Genomic DNA, 18,294 nt, shown 5'->3' on the forward strand with positions numbered 1-18,294 from the left:
CCAGTCGTCCCAACACTCATCTCCAGTCGTCCTAATTCCAGTCAGTCAGCCCAACTCTCTCAAGAATTTCATACTTCACAACACTAAAAACGTAGTGCTGATCTCTGCCATTTTTTCGAACGCAGCACTGAGACATCTAGTGTCAGAATCATGAAACTTCGCACCCAGTGCCAGAAAGAACTAATGTGCGGACTGCGCTTTGTTTCATTCGAACATCTTTACCTGTTTTGGAGAAAAAGAAAAGATTACTTTTCAGGTCGCCCTTGTGCATCCACCAGGTTCACCAACCACTGATGATGGCAGACATGTCCTTTGCTTAACACCCTTCTGATGGACCATAGATACATTGCTTGGCATCCAAAACATGAGGGTGACAATTTACAGCTGGGTCTGGATTCAAACTTGGCCTCGACAACTCAACGGTGAGTCTGGAGCTATCTTGCCCGTCCTTGTGTTGTCATGACCATACATGGTTGAATTGGTACCTTTCAATATGGAAAGGCAAGTGCAACAATAACCCTCCACTGAAACAGCTCGGAGAATCAAATGCTCATTTTGAATGCTGTACATCACATGGATACGAAGTTTAAAATAGTGAGGGTAAGGGAGGGTGTGTATTTATATTCGACTAACATGGAGGGGAAGGGAGAAAGAGGATAGTACAGTGTATTCATGATAAATTCATGACCAATTCTGAACAATCTGTACTTTTCTTTGCTGATTATTGCAAAATCAAAATCCAGGATCAAACAATTCATACATGTACATGAATATATATATATATATATATATATATATATATATATATATATATATATATATATATATATATATTGTGTTGTTGTTGTTCGTCTTTCGGCTGCTCCTGTTAGGGGTCGCCACAGCAGATCATCCGTTATGATCTGCAGACTGATTTGGCACAGGTTTTACACCAAATGCCCTTCCTGACGCAACCCTGGTCGCCTCTTACGATACAGGGATAAGGATTTGGTTTCGCCATGATTTCGGGCTGCCCTCCACCCTCTCATAGCGTGGCCCAGCGCAGAGCTCCCGTCCTCAAGTGATCCTCCAACCCAAGCCTCCGAGTAGCCGGATTACAGGCGCACACCACTACGCCCAGTATATATATATATATATATATATATATATATATATATATATATATATATATATATATATATATATATATATATATATATATATATATATATATATATATATAATTTTATAATGAAAAAAAAAAACTTTCTCCACTCTCCCACAAATAAAAAGAATCTGACTGATCAATATCTTAATTTCCTTCTCTGAAATAAAAATCCTTTTTAGCTTCTGGAATTTCTCCACAATGATATTGGATTAAAAACAACAGTCCATTGTTTTTAACAACAAAATACTCAAACTCTTCCTTCATGATATTAAAAGAAATGGCAGATGTTTTGAGAATTCAGTTATTGCTGAAAACCTGTAGCTGTGGGTCTTGATTTGTTGAGTTTTTCGATCAGATATGGGCTGACTGGATGGCCGTGAGGTACACACACTCGCCTCTGAACTGTCTATCCTGGGTTTGAATCCTGACCCAGCAATAAACTGTCATCCCAGTGTTTCACAGGCAGGGTCATTCATCAATGTGTGTGTGTCATCCCTCGGAGGGACGTTAAACTGGCGTCTCTTCTGCTGGCATTAGTTGGTAGACATTAAAGATCCCATGATGTCCTTCCTGAAGAGTAGGGGAGCCATCATCGGCACCTTGAATAAATTACAAATTCCTGCCCTAACCACAAGAGGGCATCACATCAGTAGTGCAGCTGCATCGTCAGCGAGTGATGCTACTCTGCATCATTGTTCTGTATATGAATAAAGATTGAAGAAGAAGTTCAGATACATTCTTCAGCTCAATTTACACATGCAAATTGTGAAGCTTTTGGAAGCAGCATTTTATAATTTTGATCAGGACACATGAGCATGTCAAGAGTTCCCTGTTCATTTGATTGCTTGAATGATGTGTAGTCTAAACGCATACCACTCGTGCCTCTAAACTGGAACGGTGCCCATAAATCCCTGTCCCACACGAGTATTTGCTGCAAGGGTCCTGACCAACAGGGGGTGCCTACCACAGCTGTGTCAATTCCAGTTAAGATATGCCGGTGGTATAACCTCCGCACAAGTCGACATGTCACTTTCTGGGTGGAATCCACTCCATGCTGATGATGGCTGGGGAACCATAAATGCATCGATGGATTGGTTCCTTTCCCCAGGGAGTGGGCTGACGAATTTGCCAAAGGCTGACCCAGACTTGACATCCTCCATCCAAAACCATGATCTTTCCTACCCATCTTAACCCCCTCTCCACACTCAAGCCCACCTCCTTCAATACTTCCAGTTTTTCCTTCCTGAGAGTTTGCTTCGGTATCCATCTTCTACACCCCATCCTCCCCCCACACATTATTTGTCCAAGTGTCCCTCTATTTTATCTATCAACCCCATTGTTGGCGTTTCCACTCTCTCCACTGTTCCTTTAGTCCTGATCAGTTCAGTGTTCTAGCTCTTCAACGAGCCTTGACTGGATACAAGAAAGGATTCTGAAACCATCTAGACTAACTGATGCTCTCAACAGTGTTGCAGCTGACATGACATTGTAGGCACTGGGTAGTTTTGGGGTTGTTCAAAGACTGCAACTGAGCCGGATTGGCCAATTCATTGAAGTGTACATGTTCTCATTCATTCTTTCTCTCCTCTGTATCCCAACCAGACTGATCACCTCTGGCGGTCCATCATCTGTGTAGTGCAGCAACTTATCATCCCTAGTCACCAGCCAAGTCCCCAGATCAAAACTTGAAGGAGGCAACATTACTCAGCCATGGATGCAGTTTGTGGGGCATTCATTTGTAATTTGTTGAGGGTGTTGGTGATGACTCAATTACCCTTTGCGAAATACATCATAGGATCGTTAACGTCCACGAACTAATGTTAACAGGTGGAACACCTGGGTTAGCATCCGATCCCAGGGGTGGCGTGCTGCCTGTGAAACCCCAATCCGACAGCTTCTGAGGGTTCGATTCCCAACCTGACGATAAGCTAACATGCTATACTGAATATTGCTCAGCTATTACGCTAGCCCTACTCAAATTAAATATATGTATCTTCTTCTTCTTCTTTCGGCTGCTCCCGTTAGGGGTCGCCACAGCGGATCATCCATATGATCCGCATAGTGATTTGGCACATGTTTTACACCGGATGCAAATTAAATATATGTATATGTGTATAAAAGAGCTTTCCCCAGAGAAGTCCAAAGAAGGCATGATGATAGTGCATCACTAGAGCTTGGTGACGAAGGCCCGGATAGTGACAATGGCAGCGATAGCGAGCAGGAAGAGAATGATTGGAGTGTAGATCAGGACATCCTGCAAAAGGGGGAAATGGGTGAAAAGGTGATACTTCTATAGTTAGTGCGTTATATCTATAACATGCACGTATAAGGGAATGAAGAAGAGGAATAATTGGTAAAGTATCATGCTGACATGTTTATAAACATATATATACATACACGCATACTGTATATATATATACAGTACATCATGGATTTATACTTTAGAGAGTGAAGAGAGTCACATGGTTGTAGATATGAAGTTATGGTGGTGTGAAGTTCTGCACCTCATGGCATTGAGCATTTTCCCAGCGTATCTCAGAGATCTCTTTGGCCATGTTTTGCACCTCCAGGTGCTGTAACAGGAGTGATGTCCGCACCACAGCCACGCGCTGATGCAACACACAGAGCTACACCACAGAGAGATGGGAAATATACCCTTACTTAGTTGTGCGCAGCTATATTAACAACACAGAGACAACATGGCAAGCTCTCAAATGGTGGTTATTTGGCAGTGGAGGACAATAACGACAGGAGATCAAACATGTATGTGCTCTCCCTCTATCTGTGTTGCTCTTCCCAAAAGCAGACTCAGTGCAGCCAAAGCAGCCCATGGTGGGGACTACGTTCAGGGGGGTTGCCTTTTACTTTGCAGTGGTAGTCAGGCCAGCAATTTGTAATTTGTTCAACATACCGCGATAACTCGCCTACTCTTTGTGAAAGAATCCGTGGAATTTTTAACATCTACCAGCCAATGCTCGAAGCAGATGAAACACTGAGCTGTCCGTCAAAGGGATGGCACATTTTCCGATGCAAGACCCTGCCAATGAAACGTCAATCTGACAGCTTATAGTTGGGCCAGGGACCCAGACTGCACAGCTCAGAAGTAAATGAGCTACCTCTGTACCATCCTGTCAGATCATATATACCCGTCTCTCTATACATACAACATTTTTTTCAAGGAGAACCCAACCGCAAAAAAAACCTTTTTTTCTGAAAACCATTCAAAATCATTAATCACGGTTTGCTTTGAAGGGAAATTTTTTGATTTTTTTTTTCTGCCAATCACAAAGCGCCTAAAAAAGCCCTAAATTGTCGATTTTCGATTTTCCCCCGTGACGTCACACCTGGAACCCATCTTGATCCAAATGGCTGCTTTACATCGAGAAACAGTGTATTTTGAGCTCGGATTTGGATACCGATTCCACCGTCATTAGTACCTCTGAAGGTTCTCAGTATGTATAACTGATCAGTGGGATTTTGAAGAAACAACTGGAGACAAAATTAGTGATGGAAACATTTTCGTGGGAATTGTAGAGCCATATCGTTTTGAGCGTTATGTGAGTGATGAAAATGGCGACAATGGAGATGCTCGTGAAGATGAAAACGCCAGGCGCGTGTTCACAACAGATTGGTAGAATCTGTCTTTCACAAGAGATTGACAATATATTATATATATATATATATATATATATATATATATATATATATATATATATATATATATATATATACATATATACATACATATATACATATATATACATATATATATATATATATGTATATATATATATGTATATATATATATATATATATATATATGTATATATATATGTATATATATATATATATACACATATATACATATATATATATATATATATATATACATATATATATATATATATATATATATATATATATATATATATATATATATATATATATATACATATACATATACATACTCATACATATTTATATACTTATACATACACACACATACATATATATATATACATATACATACACAGACATACATATATATATATATATACATATACATACACACACATACATATATATATACATATACATACACACATACATATATATACATATTCATACACACACATACATATATATATATATATATATATATATATATATATATATATATATATATATATATATATATATATATATATATATATATATATATATATATATATATATATATATATATATATATATATATATATATATATATATATATATGATGAGCAGAGTATCTGCCCTATGAGTGATCTTGCCCCAAGTATGCGACACATTCTTCTGATGCATCCCTTTATTTGGGTGGTGTATAGGAAAGTGACAGCTCTGTATAGGGAAAATAAATAACCCGGAATACGTACATGAAGCAAAAACATACCTTCTGCCTACAATTCAAAACACCTCAATGCACTGGAAAACACGAGGAGAGGAATACTGTACTGTAAATGGTGGAACTTGGGATACTGTAATACACAGGGAGGAAGCGCTACATGATACACATTTACATGGAAAATTTGCATCCTCCCCCTTACCCCCAAGACCACCGACAAAGATAAAAACACCCCAATACATTAATTGGGGTTATGCTGATCCTCTGCAGCAAGTCTGGATGCAATGGGCCAGAATTATCAGAGGAGTAGCCCGACAAACAAACCCACATACACACAAACATCGGTCCGTGAATTGCAGAAAGGATTTTGTATTAATTGTTAAATCTGTTATACAACTCCAGCAGAAACACGACATGACACAGCATGGACACGACACAGACACAGCACGACATGGACACCACCCAGGCAGACTTGGACACCGCGGACAAAATGGGTGACCAATGCTTTGTACGTCGCAGGCTGATCAGGTGTCTTGTATGTTCCAAAATCGTCCCGTTTCATACATTCCCTCGACGCCATTTGTGTCTGTGGTCGTGTCGTGTCCATATCGAGTCCGTGCTGTGATGCACCGTGTTGATGTCCTGCCCCAGTGGAGGGGGTATGTGCAGTGGTGGTTTGTATTGTGGGGTGATGATGGGATGGTCGGTATTGTGGGGGGATGGGGGAATGGTCGCCCATGTACATATTCTGGTAGCTCTGCAGAGATGGTGTTGCAGTTTTGCGTGACGGCTGTTTCTTGTGCTTAATCATGCAGATAGCATCCTCTCTCAATCTTGATATATAACCACAAGGTCCAGCCATCTCTGTTGTTTTATAACAGTACTCTGTAAAATGTTCTGAGCACAAAGGCTAATTTTTTTGAGGCCCGATCCACACTCGGGTATTTCGGACAAACCTCGTCCAATTTCTGGCAAACTTAGGAAAACCAAGGATGCATCGACTAGACATTTGTGGAAAATCGAAAATTATTCACCATTTTAGTTAAATCATACCGCTGTGGATGCAAATTTCTCCAAAATTAGCATAATGGGTTTTAGGGTGATAGAAATTAAAAAATAAAGAAAAATATTGCCAATTAACCTTTCTTGATAATTAACTTGAAAAAGTAAATGTAATTATCATATGGCACAATGTATTGTTATCACCCTTTAATGGGAAATGTATTCAAATAAAACATGATTATTACACCTATGTGCTTGAACATGTATCTATTTTTTGATAATACCAAAAATTTGTATTTTAAATGACCGTATATCTCTTGACTGTATCGGAAGGTACCAGTCTGATAAGTAAAATATCCCTTGTTCCCTCCAAAAATTAGCCTTCCAAATAATCTTTAATCTTTATTCAGTAGATTAGAATAATTTATTTAGCTTATTAAGGGATTCTTATATAAATAATTATATGCTGGTGTCTGAAAGTCTGGCTGGAAACAGGAGTCGAGCTTAAATGGAATGTATGTGAAGGTAATGTCGAGAACTCCTATCAACCTCCAGGTCATAAATATTCCTCAGCCCTTTGAAATTGAGCTACCTTCGAATGGCTGCTGCAACTAGGCTATAAGTGATCTCTCCCCTGAACCCCAAAGTATCAGCTTTGACACCAATATGTCGAGAGGATGAAAAGACATCGTCTTAATGAACATTATATAGGAATTCAAAGTCTCCAGGTACTACAAAATTGGGGGAAGAGCATGTTGTTTGTTGCGTTCCCCCTCATTCTCCATATGCGCATACGTTTTGTTTTAATAAATGACTCAAATGTACATGAGGAATTGAGAATTCTTCGACACTGCGATGTAACCTGTAGACAGTACAAAAAAGGAGGTCGACTTCCAGGTGTGACCTCATGGCTATAGGCGATGGGCCAGATATGGCCACCGTGCACCCCCCCCCCCCCATCACCTTCCAGCAAACCCATGTTTTTCTGAATCCCCTGGATATACTGAACACGAATATGAATGTTGACATTGAAAATTTTGGGATGCACTACCTGTTTTGACCTTTTGAATAGGGGTACCCTAAAATTATACTTTTATCGATTTGCGTTTTCGTGGGAATTGTATTTTTTATTTTATCGATTTATCGAAATTTATTACAGGCACAGACTATTTAACGATAGTGAGAAACGGTTTTAATTACCTTAAATTTCTTGAAATATGAGACATACAGGAATGGTGTCGGTGTTGGAATGGGCCATATCCTTAATGGAAAGCGAGTCGTCACAGTCGATATTTGTTTACATATTATTTAAGATTTATTTCCAAAACATTCATGTTGAATGTTCAACTGAAGATAACAGGTTAGTTAAGATGTATTTTCTTTCTCATGGTATGACTACTGATAACTTTTAATTAATGGTAATTAAGTTAATTAAGTAAGGTAATTAAGTTATATATTCCGTCCAAATCAGAAATATTTAAGAATGTGATACAACATTGCAATAATTAACACCGAATGAAAATATGAAGTTTCAAGCCCTGTTTCCTTCTATTTTCAGGTTCGTACTTGCTGTGCACAACATAGTCAACTGATGTCTGACCAGCAAGCAGCAGAAGGCAGCCAGGAGCGAGAAGACACACCTCCCAAGCATCGGAAAGATGATAGTCATGGAGGCTCGAAGTCCCAATTGGAGCTCGAATGCATTGTGCACATCCCTGGGTTACAATATGGCCCTATGGTGCTATTATCCACAACCAAGGATTCCACAGCCCGACTAGCAAGGTTGAAGGAGATCCGAGCCACGAGACTGGCGCAACCACATGGATCAGTCCAACATATGACGAGTACCTGCGACCTAATACCAGATTCCCTTACTGAGTGTCACGGATATCACAGAGAATGCTATCAACGATTTACCATGAACCTTAGTCGCCTCTCCACTCCTTCAGATCCAACTACTCCATCATGCTCAGAGTTTAGTCGGAGGGATTCATCAGGGAACAAGGTACTGTTTTCATCTGATTGAATCTTCTGTAACTCAAAGGGGAGACGAAAGGTCAAGATCAAAGGGACACACACCACTGAAGGCTTAAGCCAGTTTGAGTGTGACGGATGGCGGACAGTTCTCGAAGAAGCTGAAAACAAATGTGATGAGAAATTACTCGCACGGATAAGAGGTCATGATTTGTTTGCTACAGAAGGAAAGAATCACAAATCCTGCCGGGTTATCTACACACAGAATCCAGAGAAATGGAAGAGTACAAGCACAGAGAACAAGGAGAGTCAAACAAACATGGCACAAGCACACAGTCAGGCCTTTGCAGAAGTTCAGCAAGTCATAGAAAGAGATATCATTAGAGGCAAACACATGATCAAACTGTCAAAACTTTCCAGCATTTATATCGGCAGCCTACAGCATACGGATTTCGCCAATCCCAACTTCCGTGGGGAAAACCTTAAAGCTAAGTTAGAGAAACATGAGAAGTACAAGGACTCATTGGCGTTCTGTAGATTACACTGCACAGGAAACTTCCAAACTTACATAGTCTACAATGCAGACAGTGGCACAAGCGATGCGGTAAGATGTGCATATGAACTTGGTTCTCTTGATATGGTCCAATAATCTGGTAGATATCAGCATCGAATGATCCTTGACACTGAAGCCACTGAAGACCCTTTCTAGGCTGCCCAAGTTTGACCCAGTTCTAGCTAGATTAGGATACACGTGGGAAGTACCTGACGACCTGATGGATGACCTGGATGAGTTCACCTGTGTGTTATATGGAAGACCTCGTACTCGGAGCGTCGATGAGTCGCGGTTCATGAAAATTAATCAGCTGTATGCGAAAGATGATGACCGTCTCTCCCGTTCGAGCACAGTTTACATGGGCACTCTCCCTCCATGCAAGAAGAGCCTGGAGCAACACATCCGGAGAGTCAACTTCCAACTTGGCATTTGGAAAAGAGTCCATGTTGCAAATCTTGAGATCCCTGAGCCAAGTGATGGACATGGGTAGATTTTAGTTGAGGGGAAGTTGGAGCCTCTTTGGTATGAGGGAGGGGTCCTGCCACAGCAGTTGGCAGACATCGTTGACGATTCAGCGAACATCAATGACTCGGACTCGGACTCGGACAATCTTAATGGAGACAGCTCAGAGTCTGACAATGAGTAGGCTTAGTTGCAATTCACGTTAACGACAGGAACATTCATTTCTATTGGAGTATACTTCTGTTTTAAATTGTTTAGAATATATGTTGTATTTAAATACTTTCCGTGTTTGAGATTTGGTTATGTTATTTAGTTCCGTGAATATTGTATTCAATATGATGCGGATATAATGCAAATATAAACACTATTATATTCACTCTGAAACGTATGCTTTCTGCAGTCTGCATTGGCACTGTAAGTCGTAGATGTATGTTTGGAAATATGATGGATGAATATGGGAAGAAATATGAAGGATAATGAAATAATGCACCTAAAATATTCTTGTATTATAGGTAACTGACATGATCTGGATTATGGAGATATAGACTGGAAATGTTTATGTGCAATGAAATATGTTGTAGTTTGGTGATGCTGATTGTGGCCATCTTGGATTTTTTGGTTTCTTTCAAACTATACTATTAAATAATATTTTGTGTGGTATTATAACTAATTCTCTGTAATCATGGTAATAGTTTGTCAAGTAATGTTCCATAAAAGTGACCACAAATGTGTATTTCGTCAAAATGTGGTTGATTGAAAACATTATTTGTCTGAATACCCGTTTGATGCTTATTGTGTGACAACGTTGTGTATTTTCATAATAGTTGCTTGATATTTTCAAAAAAGAAAAGGTAATTAATACCGTTTCTCACTATCATTGAATAGTCTGTACCTGCAATAAAATCCATATAATGTCAAATATATTCATTGAGGAATACGGAGTGTTGATTTTGTGTTTATTCAAAAGATAGGGAATATATATTCAAATGTATACAATTTCATTTAGATTTAATGTACAACACTGTTAGACATATACAGATGATCTCAATGCAATTATCTTCAATTTGATGCATCATACATGTATATTGGTTATATTATGATTTGGGCCTTCTGCATGCCATTTTGATTCCATCCGTAAATTGAATTTGACGCAAATCGATAAAAGTCCAATTTTAAGGTACCCCTATTCAAAAGGTCAAAACAGGTAGTGCATCCCAAAATTTTCAATGTTAACATTCATATTCGTGTTCAGTATATCCAGGGGATTCAGAAAAGCATAGGTTTGCTGGGAGGTGGGGGGGGGGGTGCACTGTGGCCATAATATCTTGTAATATGTTGGCCATAATATGTAATATGTGGCCATAATATGTTGCTCCACCCTTTATACAAATTGTGGTTTCACCCCCCCTCCCCCTTATAAATATGGTGATTGTGCTCCTCCCTCCTCCCTTAAAATAATAATAATCAGCATCATGGGGCAAAACACTTGAATGTGTCATCCCTTCCTCACCCTCAGGATTGAAGAGGTCAATTTCAGTTGTGCTCAGGACTGGCTCACGGTTACCCCAGCATGGATACAAAAAATTGATGCAGATTGGCCAAGCCGTTTTAAGTTACATAAGGTTCATAATACATACATATTTAATTAATGTTGAATAGTCTCATCTGATCAGAACGAAGCCAATAGCTACACATTTTGCCAGCAATGAGAGAAACTCTTTATCTTCACAGAGTCGGGAATGTCCGCCATTTTCCGCCTTCTTCTCCAGTCAAGTCCCGAAATGACGTCACCAGGATGACGTCGAATTTCTGCTTCAATGCACCGAAATGGGCGCAATGGCCCTGGTAATTATCGAGTGAGTGACTCGCTCCGCCCATGACTGATCAGATTCATCATGAACACAACATCACATGGCCGACGGCCCTGGCCGGTACCAAGTGACCTTGGAGAGGTGGTGTAAAAGAGTCTGATGATGTTGGTTTGCATTTGCTTCCAAAGATTCGCTATAACCTCAATCTCTGAATTAATTATAACTTGCAGAGTACCACCCGTATGTATGATCTTGTTCCAGACATGCACCACGCTCTTCTGACGCATACCTTAAAGTGGGTGGTGTATAGGCAACTGACAGCTCTCTGCAACTGACTGCTGTGTATAGGCAGAACCCCCCCCCCAAAAAAAAAAAAAAACCTGGTTATGTGCATGAAGCAAAAACATACCGACTGCTGATAATCCAAAACACCTCACTGCACTGGAAAACGTGGGGACAGAAATACTGCACCGTAAATGTTGGAGACTTATAATACCTTTCCTCACCTGTAGGAGGTGCTACACGATACACATTTACATGGAGAATTTGCGGTCCCCTTCCAACCCCCTTCCCCAAGACCACTGCAAAGATAAAAACACCCCTACATACTAATTGGGGATATGCTGATCCTATGTAGCAAGTCAGGATGTAATTGGGCCAGAACTGAGGAGTAGCCCGACAAACAAACACACAAACAAACATACAAGCACCGGCCAGTGAATTATAGTAAGGTTATACCTAGTCAGGATAATTACTCTCGCCAGAGGAGAGGGTATTGCATTTGGGTCCATTTGTTACTTGGAAAAAAATCCCAATGTTTTTGACAAGGATGTTGACCACTTCTGTGTGTCTGTCCACTCACCATTAATCACCCACAATTCATAATTTTAAACCGATCTTCACGAAACTTCAGCAAATGGTGGAGTTGGTGGGCTGACAGAATCCTATTTATTTTTTGAGGTCAAAAGGTTATCAAACGCCAAAGGTATATGTGATTTCTAAAATCATTTCATCTGTATTTCAGATTTCCATCTGTATATGTGAACAACTTGTTCAAATTTCTAAAATCCTCAATTTTCATCTGAATGACTTCAAATTTGAAGAGGATTTACACATCAGGTTACTGAATTCAACCACTGACTATCTTTGAGGTCAACATCGGCCAAAATGTCAAAATAGGCTAATTTTCTAAGATCCTCAATTTTCATCCGATTGACATGAAATTTGAAAAGCATTTGCATATTAGGTCACCGAATTCAACCACCTACTAATTTTGAGGTCAATATTGGCCAACAGTTCAACAAAGATCAAAAGGTCAACATGAGTCAACTTTCTAAAATTGTCAATTTTCATTCATTTGGCTTGAAATTCGAACAGGATTTGCATATCGGGACAATGGATTCAATCACCAATTATTTTCAGGTCAAAAGGTCAACATAGGCCTAATTTCTAAAATTGATTGATAGGGCCAAAAACTATATACATCACAATCTCTCAAAAAAGTTGTGGACGAGTTAAAATAAATCCCGGTAGACGAGTTGGTTCGGCGACAAGATGAGGTGGTTAGATTTTGGTTCAGATCCAGCCCATCAGTGAAAGGGCTGGACTGAAGAGCTCAGTAACTTTCAATGTGGCATTGTCATAGGATGCCACCTTTCCAACAAGTCAGTTCATCAAATTTCTACCCTGGTAGAGATGTCCCAGTCAACGGTAAGTGATGTTATTGTGAAGTGGAAACGTCGAGAAGCAACAACAGCTCAGCCGTGAAGAGGTAGGCCACACAAGCTCACAGAATGGGACTACTGAGTGCTGAAGCATGAAGCACAGAAAAAGCATCTGTCGTCAGTTGCAACACTCACTACCGAATTCCAAACCGACTCTGGAAGAAACGTCAGCACAAGCAATGTTTGTCGAGGGCTTCCTGAAATGGGTTTCCATGGCTGAACATCCACTCACAAGCCTAAGATAATCATGCGCAATGCCAAGCGTCAGCTGGAGTGGTGTAAAGCTCACTACCATTGGACCCTGGAGCAGTAGAAACATGTTTTCTGGAGTGATGAATTATGCTCCACCATCTGGCAGTCCGACGGATGAATCTCTGTTTGGCGGATGCCAGGAGAATGCTACCTGCCTGAATGTGTAGTGCCAACTGTAAAGTTTGTGATGGAGGAATAATGGTCTGGGGCTGTTTTTCATGGTTTGGGCTAGGCCCCTTCGTTCCAGTGAAGGGAAATCTTAATGCCATAGCATACAATGACATTCAACACGATTCTGTGCTTCCAATTTTGTGGCAGTTTGGGGAAGGCCCTTTCCTGTTTCAGCATGACAATGCCCCCGTGCACAAGGGGAGGTCCATACAGAAGTGGTTTGTCGAGATTGGTGTGGAAGAACTTGACTGGCCTGCACAGAGCCCTGAACACAACCCCATCGAACACCTTTGGAATGCCGACTGTGAGCCAGACCTAATCACCCAACATCAGTGTCTGGCCTCACTAATGCTGTGGCTGAATGGAAGAAAACCCTCGCAGCAGTGTTCCAACATGTCGTGGAAAGCTTTCCCAGAAGAGTGGAGGCTGTTGTAGCAGCAAAGGGGGGACCAACTCCATATTAATGCCCATGATTTTGGAATGAGATGTTGGACGAGCAGTTGTCCACATACTTTTGGCAATGTCGTGTATCTTGAGACCCCAATACCCTTTAAGACTCTTAAGACACTTTAAAACCTGAAGATACTGTCGATCCTATAGACCCCCTTCGTCTCTGTTATATCCTTTAGAGCCCTTTTGGTCTTCCTCAGTCCTTTATAACCCTGAGATTCCTTTCTACCCTTTAGACTGTTTTCGACCTTTTAATACCCTGTAGACCCCTTTGATATTTTGAACATTTTAGACGTTTTAAGATGCTTTAGATAATTCCAACCTTTTAGACCTTAAATTACACCCTTTAGACCTCTTCAACCCTTAAAAATCCTTCAGACCGTTTCAACCCTTGCGACCCAATTATACATTTCAATACCTTTCAACCTTTGGAGTATTTGACCTTAATACATTTACAACGACACCATTTAGACCTTTCATGTACAATCAATGACCTTTCATTTAGTACATCCTTCCATTTATTTGCCACACAAAACAAGTCCTGGTGAGGGTCTGCAATCTCCGATTGCTCTTTCAAGTTAATATCTAATAAGGATAAAAGTTCATGAGCCACCGTCCCAAGACTGGTGTTGATGTAAAAAAAAAATAATTGCAAACCCATATGACCCATGGTGGTGGTTCAGCACCAGCCTGTAGAGATCATGCTCTCCACTACAACATTCTATCATGATACACTGTCAGGTGCACTCCAGGGACAGGACCACTAGTACCTCTTGCCACGATTTGTTCACTGCTCGCTGTGCTCGGCCGAGTCTCAAGGACGAAGATGAAGCAGTGCAATCCGCTTGTGTGGGTCGATGCCTTGAATGCCCGGACAAGACCTTCTTATCTTCTTGTCTCTCCTGCAGTCAAAGATATGAGAATTATCAGTTTAATTCCACCAAACAACCATCACCTTACTGCATCTCTTGCAGTTCTCCACACCTCATATAACGATGTATTTACATGGTATGGGCTAATACGCGACTTTTGACATGATGTAATCCACTCCAGAATGCTATAGAAACCACAGTGTTCGGGGCACGACAAAGTATAGCGTGTGTTCGAGATAAGGATTGTTCCCTTAAATGGCTCACAAAGCTTCTATAATAAGCCGAAAATATTTGGAAAAGTACCTGAGAGAAAGGGCTGTGCCTCTTCACATTGAAAGACATGGATAACTTTCGCAGCTCATTGAACGGGCAGCTGTTCATACTGCAAACTCCAGACCATGTGGGCCGGTACAATGCCTGAGTAGATGGGCATGTGCTACACAAACACAAACCCTTGACCAACTGCGACCGGTGAATGGACTTTGAACCTTACAGCAGTGCCTCCTGTGAATATTGCAGACTTTGTGATTTATTTAATGGACATCAGCGTTTGGAAAGACAATGCTGTGCATCATTACCAAGCAATGGTAACCAATTCTTTGGCAAAGGACATCTTCACGACGTGATCACACAGAGCTTGTGCCTACTATATTTACATGGTAGCTGGATGTATCAGGTAGATTTCCCAAAGGAAGACACCGTATCTGGTTTGGGTGCTTCTGAACACAGACTGGAAGGACATAGCTGGAGCTTGTGAATGTGCAGGTTAAGTTTAAATGATGATATTTACTATTAATAATGTTGGAAGGAGGAGGGGAGGGGTGGGAGCTGTGAGGGCTGAGAGACTGAGGGCTCTTATAAATATATTGTTTGTTTGGTTCTGGGGCCACAAGAGAAATTATATTAGATCTTTGCATCTGTTGCTAAAAGAAGAAGTGTGTGTTTGTGTGTGTGTTTTTTTTAATCTCCACTGCACCCAATTGCTTGTATTAACAGGAAAAGACAGGAACTCGCACCTCTGATCCACAGATATTTCTCATTTTTCCTACATTTCCGTGAGTCCGATTCGCATCCAGGAATGCAACAATTATGGTTAACCAAATGGAAATTGCCACTCCTTCGTTTAAATGCGTATACTTCTGTTAAAAAGACGATTTCACTTCCAGATTTTGCACTTGCAACGGCAGGTTAAAAGTTCCCGGAGAGTAGAACCGAGTCACTGTAAACGCACACACAGCACATGTGTGAAAGGCCCCATTAGCATTCACACATCATTTCAAAACTCGTGTATTGTATTCTGGGAAGAAGGCCTCGATGTACGCACATTCGCCTCTACTGGGTTGGAATGCAACCCAGGTATAAACTGTCATCCTGATGTTTCAAAAGCAGGGACATGCACCAATATGTGTAATCGGTGGACGATAAAGATCCCACTGTGTCTTTTTTAAAGAGTTGCGAGTTATCGCCAGAACCCTGAATAAATTATTAATTTCTGTCTGAACTGCGGGTCCCAAGTGATCTGGTGTTCCTGAAGGTTCTTTGACACCAGGTTACACTGTTTGCTATCATATGGTGTGGTTGATGTCTGAGCAGTAGTCTCCACGACAAACAAATTGACCAGGTGGTTCACCTGTTTAATGTGAAGGGCCTGCTTTTATGTGAAGGGTCTTCTGTCTGTCTCTCTCTGTTCCTTTGTGTCTTGATCCAATGAGTCTACTAATCATAGCTCTTCCACGAGCCTCGACTATGCATATAAAAAAAAGAAAAAAAAGGGCATCAGTCATGTTGGCTGAATATACCTACTGGGCATGTTGAGCATTTCACAACAATCAAGAGACTTGGTAGTTTCTGATGGAAGGAAAACATTCAACATATCTCCTCAATGTGGGACACACCTCATCTGATAAATGATGCAAAAAAAAAAAAGGTGTGCATTTTTCAAAAATTAGAATCTATATTCCCTACTATAGGAAAGATGTTTGTCTGTCTGTCTGTCACCATTTTTCTCAGAGATGGCCAAAGAGATCTTCGGTAAACATTCAGAGGTTCATCAGTGAGTGCCAGGGAGTGTTTTAGGGAAAGTAATTGTTTCAATATTTTAAGAAAAAAACAAGTTGAATATTTGGAGATTAAAAACAAAAAATTCGCTCTATATAGGGCTTCAGCCTTTGCAGCTTTGTGAAAGGTAATATTAAATGATTGCTGACCCCTTTCTTTAGTGGGTGTAGGGAAGTGGTTTAGGCCCCCACAAAAAATAGAAAAACCAAAAAAAAAATTGATTTCTTCGAAATGCCAACAGGATGAGAACAGCAGCGGTCAATGCAGGGTATCTCTGCCAGTTATAATATTTCTAAAAAAAAAAAGGTCTTCACTGAAAACTTATCCACAATGAAACGTGCTAGTTTGTCTGCAATCTTCATACTTTTTAAACCGATTGACTCATCATGATGCAGTCAAGTCCCGGCAAGTCAAGTCTGAGTTGATGGCTCCAGAATCTCGAGTCTGCTTGCAAGAAAAAGGGATTTTGAATCCCAATTGAGTCCAAAGCATGTAATGGGGTCTTACATTATCGGATGTCCACATAAGCCATAAAGTATCCCATTTGGAAGCGAGACTGTGCATTTATGATTGGAGTAGTTACTGGGATATGGATTTTTACAACTCCAACGTGAACAATCGAAGTACAAACTGATCAAGTGCAACCAATCATTCCTTGCCTAAAATGTCCATTGGAATTTTCAGCACTCGTTGCAAGACCCATTGTTTCTGAAATGCTGGAGCTTACCTCGAGTCCCCGACGCTTGTCCAGCTCCAGGTCTCGCTGAATCCTCCGCCGCTCTTCCAAGGCTTTCATGGACTTGGAGTTGTCTGTGGAGCCAACCTCCCAGCATCTTGCAACCATCTGTACCCGACGCTCATCAATCATCAAGTTCTTCAAGTCCATGAAGAACAGCATGAATGCAAATGCTTCCCTTATGGAAGTTTGTTTGCGATGCACTGTTGATGGTGTACTTAAATGTAGGGAGATATCACTGAAGGATCACAAAGCAAAAAAGAAACTAAGATCGTTCATGTAGTTCGTTTTTTATAAATCCTCTCTCGTGGAGCATACAGGAAGGTGTGGTTTTTGTGGTTTGGGGGAAGTGGTGAGCAAACTGAAGGTGGTTTCACTCGAGAAGAGGCTCTACTTGTGTTTTTATTGTGTTTTGTGCTTTAGTTATCATGACTCTGATGAGATCCTGGGAATGAACACATACATGTGGAAGTTTTACTTTTGAAAGAGCCACGAATACCTACCTGCACACTATATCTTCAACAATAGCACAGGGTGGAGGGATTTATCAAATTGCATTGGATTTTTCAGTTCCCCCTTTTCACATGTGTTCCGGTTTTTAATACCCATATCAGTCACTCCGAACTCGCAGGCCTTCCTGGAGATAATGACCAGCTGGTAACTGAGTGTAAGTCTCCTAGTGAATAGAAGCTCCATCA

At 40.6% G+C, this 18,294-nt stretch overlaps 1 protein-coding gene across 1 annotated transcript; it reads right to left on the reverse strand.

Annotated features, from left to right (window-relative positions):
• Window positions 1-1,194: 1,194 nt before the first annotated feature.
• LOC147008812 (uncharacterized) lies at window positions 1,195-17,900 on the reverse strand. The gene is made up of 4 exons (XM_085863482.1): window positions 17,588-17,900; window positions 14,701-14,832; window positions 3,652-3,774; window positions 1,195-3,401 (listed from the first exon to the last, which is right to left on the reverse strand). The coding sequence occupies exons 1-4, from the start codon at window positions 17,756-17,758 to the stop codon at window positions 3,315-3,317; spliced, it is 513 nt and encodes a 170-aa protein (XP_085719608.1). The 5' UTR covers window positions 17,759-17,900; the 3' UTR covers window positions 1,195-3,314.
• Window positions 17,901-18,294: the final 394 nt, after the last annotated feature.

This window comes from Eptatretus burgeri, chromosome 18 (assembly GCF_056783735.1).
Source record: "Eptatretus burgeri isolate ZD-2024b chromosome 18, Ebu_testis_v1, whole genome shotgun sequence".
Lineage (NCBI taxonomy): Eukaryota > Metazoa > Chordata > Myxini > Myxiniformes > Myxinidae > Eptatretus > Eptatretus burgeri.